The 12625-nt window shown below is 50.8% G+C and overlaps 1 protein-coding gene across 1 annotated transcript in view; it reads left to right on the top strand.

Annotated features, from left to right (window-relative positions):
* LOC138257190 (probable E3 ubiquitin-protein ligase HERC1) overlaps positions 1 to 12625 on the top strand; it is an 805868-nt gene that overhangs the window by 78720 nt on the left and 714523 nt on the right. The window contains exon 5 of the mRNA XM_069205891.1: positions 11960 to 12271. Within this exon, the coding sequence (XP_069061992.1) occupies positions 11960 to 12271 (312 nt within the window). The remainder of the gene's footprint in view (positions 1 to 11959; positions 12272 to 12625) is intronic.

The following is a 12625-nucleotide window of genomic DNA, read 5'->3' as shown; positions in this document are numbered from 1 at the left end:
GCGATGAGTGCTGCTGGTGTGTAGCGGTGGTGGGTGAGAGGTCCAGGGCCTGGCGCTGGTCGCAGTCGGGTTGCGGGTAGGCACAAATGGGGTTGCCTTAGGCGCACCCGGTGCACCTGCTGTGCGCATCCGCTGCGCAGTCCCAGGCAGCGGCCGCCATTAAGTATGGGGGAGGAGAGGACAGCTGGAGGTGGGAGCGGGAATGGTGCTAAAAAGGGGGGCAAGCCGCGGGCGCAGCAGCGGGGGCAAGAATGCGAGAGAGGAAGGGGGTGGGGCTGCAGGGGCAGCAGCGGCAGGGAGAATGCGAGAGGGGAGAGAGAGAGAGAGAATGAGAGGTGGGACGGGAAAAATGAGGAAAAGAGCACAGAAAGAGAAAAAGACATAGAAACAGCACACTAAAAGAAAAAAGGGAGCGAGGCAGTAAAGCACTTAAGCAAAAAGGCACCAAAAAATGGCACACTGAAGAAAAGGAGGAGAAAAGAGAAAGAGCCAGAGGGCAGCCCAGCAGAAGAGCAGAGCTCTCCCACTGGGCACCAGGGATGAGGCGCAGGCAGAAGCCTGTGGTGGAAGAGGGTCTCCAACTTCTGACAGAGGTCAGAGTTCGATTCAGGAAGGGCTACCACTTGCAGGTGGAGATATGCTGAGGCAGGGCAGTTCACTGACTTCCTGCCAGGCCCTCCTGCACCGCCAGGGCTGCAGGGGCTTGTGTTATGCCATGTGCCTCCATGGAAGTCCCTTCTACACAGGCTTCAGTCAGCCGGTGCCCCCTGCACCACAAGGGCTGCAGGGGCATGTGTTATGCCTTGTTCCTCCATGGAGGTCCCTTCTACACAGGCTTCAGTCAGCTGGGGCCCCCTGCACCACAAGGGCTGCAGGGGCCTGTGTTATGCCTTATTCCTCCATGGAGGTCACTTCTACACAGACTTCAGTCAGCAGGGGCCCCCTGGCCCACAGGTTACTGGAGGGGCCTGGGTTACGTCATGTTCCTCCATGGAAGTCACAACTACACAGCCTTCAGTCAGCATTGTTCCCCCATGGAGGTCATGTCTACATGGGCTTCAGTCAGCCGGGACCCCCTGCTGTGCAGGGGCTGTGGAGGGCTGTGTCACACCTTTTTCCTCCATGGAGGTCTCATATACACAGGCTTCAGTCAGTCGGGCCCCCTGCACCACAAGGGCTTCAGGGGCTTGTGTTACGTCTTATTCCTCCATGGATGTCACTTCTACACAGGCTTCGGTCAGCTTGTGCCCCCTGCACACCAAGGGCTGCAGGGGCCTGTATTATACCCCTGTCCCTGTCTGGAGGTCACATCCTTACAGGCACCAGTCAGCCGGGTCCCCCTGCACCACAGGGCCTGCAGTGGCCTTTGTTGCACCCCAGTTCCTCCATGGAGGTCACATCTACACACCCTTCAGTCAGTCAGGGTCCTCTGAACAACAGGGACTGCAGGGGCCTGTGTTACACCCCGTTCCTCCATGGAGGTCACTTCTACGGAGGCTTCAGTCCACTGTGGTCTTGCTTCCTCGTTGGTGGCCAGAGTCTGAAGAGCAAAATACATTTAATTGCATGCTAGATGGCAGTATTAATTCTCCTTTAAGAAGACATTTGAAGAGAGGAACGACCAAAGCTTTCTTCAAACCTTAAGGCTTTCTCCAAATCAGGATAGAGTGCACCTTCCTTTTCTTTAGGCTTTCTGGAAGGCAGAGGAGCTGAAAATTTATTAATTTAATGTGGATTGCACCAAGACTCCTCCAGCCAAGACCTAGTCATACACAGAGGTTACCCAAAACTACACTAACTTCAGATGGAGGAAAGAGTGTTAGCTTTCACAAAATCAGGTGTATGTACGCTGAAAGGAGGTAAAATTATCTTGTAAGCACTCGCCCTGTCCTTCATAGGACACAGGTCACACATTGCACACAACACCTAAGTAACATGCCACACATACAGCACTCTGCACAGGTATCGTGGGAGAACCAAGGACCTCAGTTATGGGAATTGCATACATTGTTCAGTGGGGGATGCTTCCTTTCAGTGGGTCACAGTATAATCAGTTGCCACCAACCGCAAGTGCCCCCAAGGCCTGCTATGAGGAAGCGGTACCTCTCCTCAACTGTGGGTGGAAGTGGCCACTCGGTGCATCCGGTCACAACAAAACAACAAAAATCATGACTCCCCTTCAGTGAATTCACAAATTGTGAGCTTCACTACTGGAACAACATGTCAGGGCAGAAAAGGTAGAACAGAATCAGGGCGTCTCTGCTTAACCTGTCATAGGATGACTTTCTTCTTTACATCTGCTGCCATGGAGATATAGCCAACCCAGGGCGCAATCAGCCAGTCACCCCCAGGCAGGACACCTTCAGATGAATTGTCAAAAATCATATACATGGTACCCAGGCCCATTCTGTCTGTCTCTCCTAGACATGCGATCATACTGATGAGGGACGCAGTACTGCACCAGCCTGTCACTCCTAAGCGTGCCAGTGCCCAGAAACCTCCCAGGCGGGCTCTTGTACATATACATGGTACCCAGTACGCCACCAGCCTGTCAGTCCTTGCATGCTTCCTCAAAGCACTTTGCCATGATTAACTTGCCACTCAGTCCTATAATTCCACACAGATAGGAAGAACTTAGGGACCGCCTAACTATCCATCCAGGCATGCTCCCTCAAAGATATAGGGGGGGGCGAACCAGGCTGTGCCTACTATACATGTTACCACAAATACATACAGTGAATCCAGGGCCCAGGTGTCAGAAAGCAGCTCTTTTTGCAGGGTTAGCCCCCTAATTTTGGCTGGAAAATTATGTGGTTTCAAAATTGTAAGCACCCTGGGCTCCTGCTAAACAGCTTCACAGGGCCAGATCTCTTTCCCCTTTCCATGTTTTGGCACTTCAGCAACCCTTGTAAGTCCCTAGTAAATGGTAACACTGGGACCTAGGGCATGGGTACTGAAGAAGTCCCCCCACGCTGCAGCACCACTCTGATAGGCCCAGCACTAGTCTCATGCAGACTGCCATTGCAAGTGCAGGACGCAGTGTATCTAAAAGTTGCAAACTCAACCTGTCACTCACCGAAGGTGCCCTGTCCACTAACACTACATGCACTATAGCTGTCACCTCTCTGGCAGGCCTTACCGCCATAAAGCAGGGTGCACTATAATGCATGTGAGGGCATATGTGCATGAGCAAATATGCTCCTACTCTGTCTTTACAAAACTTTAAGGCATAGTATTGTACAGGGGAGCCATAGCAAACGGACACTGGTTATTGCCAGTTCCCCAGCTACATGATGGCTACCCTGAACCCTGGGTTTGTTTTGGTATCAAACAACTCAGAATAATAAATCCTCACTGGTACCAGTGCTGGATTTATTATAAACTGTACCTAGGGGCCACCTTAGAGGTGCCCCTGCAAAGTCTACACTGCCCTGGCATGGTTGCTGTCTGGTCCTAACCACCCTGCCATTCCCAGACATGATTCTGGATGATTCTGGATCCCTGGGACGAGAGCTCCTGCTCTCTGGGACCAGAAGACAAAGTCCCTCCTGGGCACAGGGGTCATACCTCCTCCCCCAGGAATGTACCCTGCTCTGGCAGGAAGCTTCAAAGGCCATGCTGCCTTTCAAACACAACTCCAGCTTTTTTGCTGCTAGCAGCAGATGGCCACCCCCCATCCCAGACCCCACTTTTGGCAGGAGGAATGGTGGGAAAGCAAAGGATAGGGGGAGTGACCACCATCAGTCTGCACCACCCCCCAGGTGTGGCAGACAAGGTGACCACTCCATTTCATTTTCTTCCATCTTGGATGGCAGGAAAATAGCCTATTGGGGTTAGGCACGTGATCTTTTCACACAGTAAGTGGTCACATAGTGGGGGTAGCCACCCTAAGATAAGTGGCCCAATGGCCACTACCAGGTACACCCCCTAACGCCCTCTGAATGCAGTATTTAGTGGGCATCCCCAGACCTGCAGATCAGATTTGATGGACACAAGAAGGCCAGTGACAAAGAAGACCCCAGGCTTGGGAACAGAAGTACTGCTGCAAGAAGAAAAAGGTGCCAAACACTGCCTGCTGCACCCGGAACTCGACAATCGCCCCTGAGGGGTCGACTGGACATTGCATGGACTCTAAGAAAACCCAGAAGACCTCCAACCTCCAAAAATTACCAAGAACCTCCCTCCAGAGTCAAGGGATCACTCCCTTCACCCAGCAGACAAGAACTGGTGAAGTCCAGTTCACGGACCGACAGCTGACCAATGAACCAGACCTAGGGGCCAGACCAAATTTCACATGACAGACTCAGATGACAAACCCTGCCAGTGTGCCAAGTTTGGTGGCACTGCATTCTCCAGTTGCTGAGACATGCCATAGCCCGGGGTACTGGACCTCAATGTTGGACACCCAGAAGAAGTCAACACCGGACTTTCCATGGACCAGAAGCAAGCTCCAGTCGGGAGACTTCAGGACACCCAAGAACCACCCCCAGAGTGCCCCTGCTGACCTGCAACCTACCCTCAAAGTGACCTTCACCTGGCTCCAAGGACCCTAAGACGCACAAACCTTGGCTGACCTATCTGCACTGCATCCGGCCTCCTGACCCCTGCATTGGAAAACCAGCTGTGCTCTAGGGGTCCCTAAGCCCTTGCGAACTCGGCACTCTAAGGGGATCCACAAGACCTACCCTTAAGTCCACCTCTGCAGTGTGCTTCCAAGTGGTCCCCTTCTCTCCGGGTTCTGGACCAGCTCCAAGACTTTCAGCCGCTGCTCCCGCTTGAACTGGGAACCGCCCGAATTTCTCCGGCTGGCCCACAGGACATCTCGGTGACCTCAACCTAAAAATAGAAGGTGACACTTGTGAGAACATTGCCTGATTTTATATGTATTTTTAAAGTTTTTCACATTCACATTGATTCTAATGGTGCGTAATTACGGACAAAGACTATTTTTGCTAAACTTTGACAAATCATAACTTAAAAAGTAGGTATCCAATTTTGATGATCTTGATCTTAAATTTTTTATTAAAAAACAAAGTATTTTTTTTAATTAGTCTGGAGTTATTGTTTCGAGTGTGTGTCCACATTTATTGACATTGGGGGGTTCAACAAATGCTTAGCACATCTCCAAGAGTAGCCTAAGTGCTTGAACAAGCTACCACTAAAAATAGAGCATTAGGTGGTCTACCTAATACTTCAAAATAACAAGTAGGGGTTTCTTGGGCTTTTTGCACAGTGCACATCATTGTTGTACACTATATAGAGTGCCGGCCAACTACATTTGGTGGTACAGCGGTGAGATACAAGGCTTTGCATTTGCTGATACTACTTTGTCACTAAGTTTGCATACAAATAACTCAGGCAACCACACAGTGGTTTACAGGGGTAAAAACTAGATCACCTAATGCTCTAATTTTTATCGTAGCTTGGTTGAGCTGTTAGGCCAATCTTGGAGAAATGCAAAGCATTTGTTGTACTCACAGCATCAATCTTGCAACTCACACACTCAAAGGAATAACTCACAACCAATTTATAAAAATACTTCAGATTTCTATGCAATTTTTAAGGCCAAGATCATCAAAAGTGGTTATGTACTTTTCGAGATATGAATTTTTGAAGTTTAATAGTCTTTTTGTGTGTAATTGCGAACCATAGGAATCAATTGAAGATAACCTTTAAAAATACATACAAAATCACACAGGAGGTTTACCAATTTCTTCTTTTGTAGGTTGGTCGAGGTCATCGGTGGGCACAGTAGGCCAGCTGGAGAAGTTGGGGCGACTCCTAGTTCCGGTGGGTGCAGCAGGAAAAGGACTCTGGAGCTGGTGCAGAGCCACTGCTGGGGACCATTCGGAAAAGCACTGCACATCTAAGTTTAAAGGTGAATCCTGGGGTCCCCTTGGAGATTTGAGGTCGCAAGCAGTGGGGAACCCTTGGAGCACAGTCGGTTCTTTGGTGCACAGCACAGGCAGCCGGGCACAGAGCGAATTGGTGAGCCAGGAGCTGTGCGCAAGGATGCCCTCAAAGCAGGAGGTAGGTCGGTTCAAGGGTTGATTGCAGGACAGAGGTCCAGGTTGTTTCTGAAGTCCCTCGGCTGGGGCTTCCCCCTGATCCTTTTTCATTCCTGGGTGTACTATTTTTCTTGTTGTCCGAAATCAGGTGACCAATACAAAGAGTATTGGTACAAATCAGCCACTAGAGGGCGCAGTGCCACTAAACTTGGCACACTGGCAGGGTTTGTTGCTGGTGTGAGTTTGGTCCAGCTGCAGCATCCTGTTCTAGAGTTAGCATCCAGTCAGTGAAGTGGACCTCACTGGCTTGTTGGTTCCTTGTGGTTTTAGAATGGTACACTCTGGAGGGAGTTCTCTGGTGATTTGCGAAGCCTGGAGGTCCTCTCAGGTTCTTTAGAGTTTTTCCAGTTGTCCAGCAGCTCCTCGGGGGCAATTGTCGGGTCCTGGGTGCAGCAGGTAGGGTTTGGTGCCTTTTCTTTGTGCAGCAGGTCCACAGTTCTCGTGCCTTTGGATCTTCATGTTGCTGGTCTTTTTCTGTCCATCAAATCTGATTTCTTTGTCTAGGGATGCCCACTCTGTATTTAGTGGGTGTTTTAGGGGGAACCTGGTAGTGACCAATGGGTCATCTACCTTAGGGTGGCTACACCCACTAAATGGCCACTTCACTACACACGATTGGCTATTTTCTTTCCATCCCAGATGGAGGAAAATGAAATGGGAGTCCACCTCGCATGCAACACCTTAAGGGTGGTGCATGCCAGGTAGGGCAACTCCTGCTGTCTTTTGTTTGAATTTCCTGCCGTTGCTCCCGCCAAACGTTGGGGTTTGCAATGGGGGCAGTCATCTGCTGCTAGCAGCAGGCGTGGCGATCGAGCTTCAAAGGTGGTAAGCTCTTTGAAGCTCACCAACAGGGCAGTGCACATTTCTGAGGAAGGGGATGTTTGCACCTCCACCCAGGAAGGGCTTTGTTCTACACCCCAAAGGGCAGATGCCCTCACCCCAGGCGTACAGATGTGTGTGGAGGTGGCAGGCTGGATGTGACCGTCCAGCAACCATGTCAGGGTAGGAAGCTTTTGCAGGGGGCATTTCTAAGGTGGCCCCTGGGTACATTTTATAACAAATCCAACACTGGTACCAAACAACCCAGGCTCTCGAGTGGCCATCATTTAGCTGTGAAACTTGTATTGACCATGTATTAAAATGGCTGCTTTGTTCACTCCCAGGTTTGGCAAGGACACCGTGGGGCATATTGAGCATGCAGCTATGCCCCCACATATAGTATAGTGCACCCTCCCTTAGGGCTGGAAGGCCTGCAAGAGGGGTGACTTACCTATATTGCATGCAGTGTGTAAAGGGAGTACACATAGGCAGTGTGGAATGTCGGGTTTTGCATTTTAGGTTTCATCAGGACACTCAGCCTGCAATGGCAGTGCTGGGTGCACCTGAATGCATGGCCTTAGAGGGCGGCACAATCAGTGCTGCTGACCTCAGGGGCCTAACCTTAGTACCTCCTGCCCTGGATACCTACGCACCATTTACTAGGGACTTATGGTGGCAGCTAAAGGTGTCTCTAATTGTGCCATTGCATTACAACAGTTTTGGGAAAGAGCTCTGGGCCAGGGAACCTAGTTAGCAGGGGCCCTGGGCACTAACAACTTCTAGGCTACATCACCTACCAGGCAAAAAGTGGGGACTAACCATGTCAAAAAGAGGCCTTTTCTCACACCTGGTCAGGTCCCTAAAACAGTGATTAGAAACTAAAAGTCTTTATTGTAGTTAGGCTTGAACCGGGAACAGCCCGAGTTTCTCCGGCTGGCCCACAGGACATCTTGGTGACCTCGGCCTAAAAACAGAAGGTGACACTTGTAAGAGCATTGTCTGATCTTATATGCATTTTTAAAGTTTTTCCCATTGATTCCAATGGTGCGTAATCATGCACAAAAAGACTATGGGGGTCATTATGTCCCTGGCCGTAGCTGATAATGTGGCAGTAGTACCACCAACCGGCTGGCAGTACATACTGCCACATTATGACATTGGTGGGTTGGCTGCAGCCAACCAGCCAATTTACCATTCCTACCGCCATGCAGTAGCAGCCGCCGGGCCGGAGATAACAATCTCCAGCCTGGCGGCAACTATTATACCACCGGCGGCATTTTGAGCCTGCCTACCGTCATGGTTTTCGTGGCGTTCGCAACGCCATGAAAACCATAGCGGTAGGCTCTACCAGTGACAGGGAATTTCTTCCCTGTCACTGGTAGGAGGCTCACCACCCCCCACACACTCTCCCGATGCCCACCCTCCATCCACGCTCCCCCCCTTCTGACCTCCCCTTCATGCACACTCAGAGACACACTCCACGCATACACACACTCACTCACACGGGCATACAGGCATTCATTAAGGCATGCATCCATTCATTCTCACACACATCCATACACACATTCACACTTAGACATGCATTCACATTTCCATTTGTACACGCATTCTCACACATGCATACACCCATGCAAACAACACTACACACACAGTCGCATTCACACACACGCTCACACATTCATGCACACAGCCCCACACACACACAGAACACCCCCCACCCCTTCCCTTGTCGGAAGCCCAGCTTACCTGCATCCAGGGGGTCTTCCAGCAGGAATCGGGAAGGGTTGCTGCTACCACCAGCAGCGCCCGCCAGCAGAACACCGGCAGGAGATGGTCTACTGGTGTGGCGCTGCTGGTGGTAGCAGCGCCACCTTAACACCATTCGCCAGTATGGCCACAGCCGGATTTCCACCCTTCTTGTGGCAGAAATCCTGCTGTGGCCATAATATGGTGAACGGATGGCAGCCGCGGTCACGGTCTTTTGGCGGCGGGCACCACGGCGGTAGGCGGTTTTTATCGCCAATGTCTTAATGAGCACCCATATTTGCTAAATTTTGAAAAATCATATCTTGAAAAGTACTTACCTGATTTTGATGATCTTGGTCTTAAAAATTGTATAAAAATCGGAAGTATTTCTGTAAATTGGTCTTGAGTTATTCTTTTGTTTGCTTGTCCACATTTATTGATACAGGGAGTTCAATAAATGCTTAGCACATCTCCAAGATTAGCGTTACTGCTCGACCAATCTACAACTAAAAATGTAGCATTAGGTGGTCTGCCTAATACCTCTGAATACCAAGGTGGGACTGCTTGGACTCCCTGCACAGTGCACATTGTTTTTGTACACTATATAGAGAGCCAGCCTTCTACACCAACCACCCTACACAAACTAGGCAGGCAACCGCACAAATTCAAGAAACAGAAGGCCCAACTAGGTCTTAAGCTAAAGGTAGAAACCCTCAAAATATGACCAGAAAATATATTCTCATAACAACGACCATCTAATTTTATCTTCATGCTCCCCAGCTTCTGCCGGGTCATAGGCCATGCCCCCATGATCAAAATCAAATCAAATCAAATCAAATAAAAAAAAATGATATAGCGCCAGGGTCTCAAGGCGCTTGGTGGGGGGGGCGGCAGGAGGGTCACTGTTCGAACAGCCATGTTTTGAGGTTTTTTCTGAAGAGCAGGAGGTCTTTGGTTTTGCGGAGGAGGGTGGGGAGAGAGTTCCAGGTTTTGGGGGCGAGGTAGGAGAAGGACCTGCCTCCCCTGGTGGTGCGTTGGATGCGGGGGACTGTGGCTAGGGCGAGGTTGGCTGATCGGAGGTTGCAGGTGGGAATGTGAAAGTTCACTCTTTTGTTGAGGTATGTCGGGCCGGTGTTGTGGAGGGATTTGTGTGCGTGGATGAGGATCTTGAATGTGATTCTCTTGTTTATGGGGAGCCAGTGAAGGGTTTTGAGGTGTGGTGAGATTCTTTTGTGGCGGGGGAGGCCAAGGACGAGGCACGCAGCTGTGTTCTGGATTCTCTGGAGTTTGCATGTGAGTTTGAGTGTGGTGCCGGCGTAGAGGGCGTTACCGTAGTCTAGACTGCTGCTGATGAGTGCATGGGTGACTGTCTTCCTGGTCTCTGGGGGAATCCATTTGAAGGATTTTTTTAGAGTGCGGAGTGTGAGGAAGCAGGAGGAGGTAAGAGCATTTATTTGCTGTGTCATGGAGAGGGAGGGGTCCAGGATGATGCTGAGGTTGCATGCGTGGTTTGCAGGGGTGGGTGCGGGTCCTAGGGCGGTTGGCCACCAGGAGTCGTCCCATATGGTTTTGTTGGGGCCGAAGATGATGATCTCGGTTTTGTTGGAGTTAAGCTTTAGGTGGTTAGTTGTCATCCAGTTGGCGGTGTCGAGGAGAGCTGCGTGTAGGTTGGTTTTGGTGGTAGTGGGGTTGCGGGTGAGGGAGAGGATGAGTTGGGTGTCATCTGCGTAGGATAGGATAGTGATTCCGTGTGATCGGAGGATGTTGGCTAGGGGGATCATGTAAATGTTGAAGAGTGTGGGGCTGAGAGAGGACCCTTGGGGGACTCCGCAGATGATCTTGGTGGTGGTGGAGTGGAAAGGTGGGTCCGGTCAGTGAGGAAGGAGGTGAGCCAGTCTAAGGCTTTGTGGCGAATTCCTATGTTGTGGAGGCGTGTGCGGAGTGTGTGGTGGCAGACAGTGTCAAAGGCTGCGGAGAGGTCTAGAAGGATGAGTGCGACGGTCTCGCCTTTGTCGACTTTGGTCCTAATGTCGTCAGTGCATGCGATGAGGGCGGTTTCCGTGCTGTGGTTCTTGCGGAACCCGGATTGTGAGGGGTCAAGAATGTTGTTTTCTTCGAGGTAGTGGGATATGCAGGTGTTGACTAGTTTCTCAGCGACCTTGGCGGGGAAGGGGAGGAGGGAGATGGGGCGATAGTTGGAGAGGATCTCTGGGTCGGCTTTGTTTTTTTTTAGGAGAGCAGTGATTTCCGTGTCCTTCCAGGGGTCTGGGTAAGTGGCGGCGTCGAAGGAGGAGTTGATTATGTCGCGGAGTATGGGTGCGATGGTTGGGCTGGCTTTGTTGTAGATGCGAAGTGGGCGGGGGTCGGAGGGGGATCCGGAGCGGATGGAGTTCATGGTTTCTTCGTGTGTGGTGGGGCCCAGTTGGTGGGGAGGTCTTGAGTGGGGGTTGAGTTGGGTGAGTGAGGGGTGTGTGTGGTATGAAGCTGTTGTGGATGTCCAGGATTTTGTGGTGGAAGTGGTTGGAGAGGGCGTCACATAGGGGCTGTGTGTGTGAAGGGTCTATGTTGCTGGCTTTGGGTTTGGCTAGTTCATTTATGATGGTGAAGAGTTCTTTGCTGTTTTGAGAGTTGTTGTCAAGGCGTGTCTTTTAGTGGTCTCTTTTGGCGGTGCGTATGAGTTGGTGATGGGTGTCAATGGTGGCTTTGAGGGTGGAGAAGTTGGTTGTGGAGGATCCTCCAGTGCCCATGTGGGATGCTGCATAAATCTGACTTTAGGGGGGGTGAAGGAAGGGAAACCCTGGCATAAATCTGATAATCCCTATCCCACAGCCTCATCAAGGAATTCATGGGTGTGTTGGGAAAAGATGATGTAAGGCAGCTTGAGCTACAGGACGAGCCTCTGCTGGTAAATGCATCTCCATCTGCTCGTGCACTACCCAGAAGTCACAATTTGTTTTATTTATTAGTGTTTTATAGCCTTGGAGAAGTTAGCTGAAAGTGTAAAATGGTCACTGTAAAGAGGACACTGAGCCTGATTTAGATATTGAGGACAGGTCACTCATTCACAATGGTGACGTATATCCCATCTGCGAAATCTAAATCCCATTATTTCCTAAGGGATTTAGATTTCAGCGGTTGGGATGTCCGTCACTGTTGTGAAGGAGTAACCCGTCCACCAATATTCAAATCAGGCCCACTGTTTGGAGAATGGCAGATCCTTTTTCGCTCTTTGTTCTGTCTCCTGGACCCTCTTCTCCTTTTCATCAATCTTTCCTCTCTCTTCTCCTCATTCTTTCCCACTCACTCTACCTTCATTCTCCCTTTAGATCGAGGCTGGCCAGTACTGCACGTTCTCCATAACGTCCAATGGGACTGTGAAGGCCTGTGGCAAAGGCAGCTATGGAAGGCTGGGACTTGGTGACTCAACCAATCAGAGCAAGCTCCAGCGCCTCCCCCTGGACCCCATCTACACCATCCGCAAGCTGTCCTCCTCCAAGGGCTCGGACGGGCACACCCTGGCGCTCACCACCGATGGCGAGGTCTTCAGCTGGGGAGACGGCGACTACGGCAAGCTTGGACATGGGAGCACAGCCACCTACAAGCAACCCAAGATGATCCAGGGTCTGCTTATGGGAAAGGTATGAGCCAGGAGAGCATGGCAGCCTTGGCTTCAGAACAGGAATTGATATAAGCTAGTGGTGGGCAGGTTTCAAATAACTGTGTACCAGACTGACATATGTTGCTCTAGGTCTTTATGGCTGGTTCCACACTTGTCGAAACTTGTGGCCTATCCCAGAACCTCTGTAAGCAGGCACCTCCCTGGTCCAGGAGGACATCCAAAGCCCTTTGGAAGCAGACATCTCCCTAGAGCAAGTAGGCCATCCCTGGCCCTGTGTAAGTAGTCATCTCCCAAAGCCGCCCTTAGTAAATACGTAGCTGAATAACTTGATGCGTGTCTAGAAGAAGGAGCATTTTTCTCAATGAAGGGTGAT

Source organism: Pleurodeles waltl, chromosome 1_2, assembly GCF_031143425.1.
Source record: "Pleurodeles waltl isolate 20211129_DDA chromosome 1_2, aPleWal1.hap1.20221129, whole genome shotgun sequence".
Lineage (NCBI taxonomy): Eukaryota > Metazoa > Chordata > Amphibia > Caudata > Salamandridae > Pleurodeles > Pleurodeles waltl.
The sequence above is the reverse complement of the archived record's forward strand: the minus strand, read 5'-3'. Positions and strand labels throughout refer to the sequence as shown.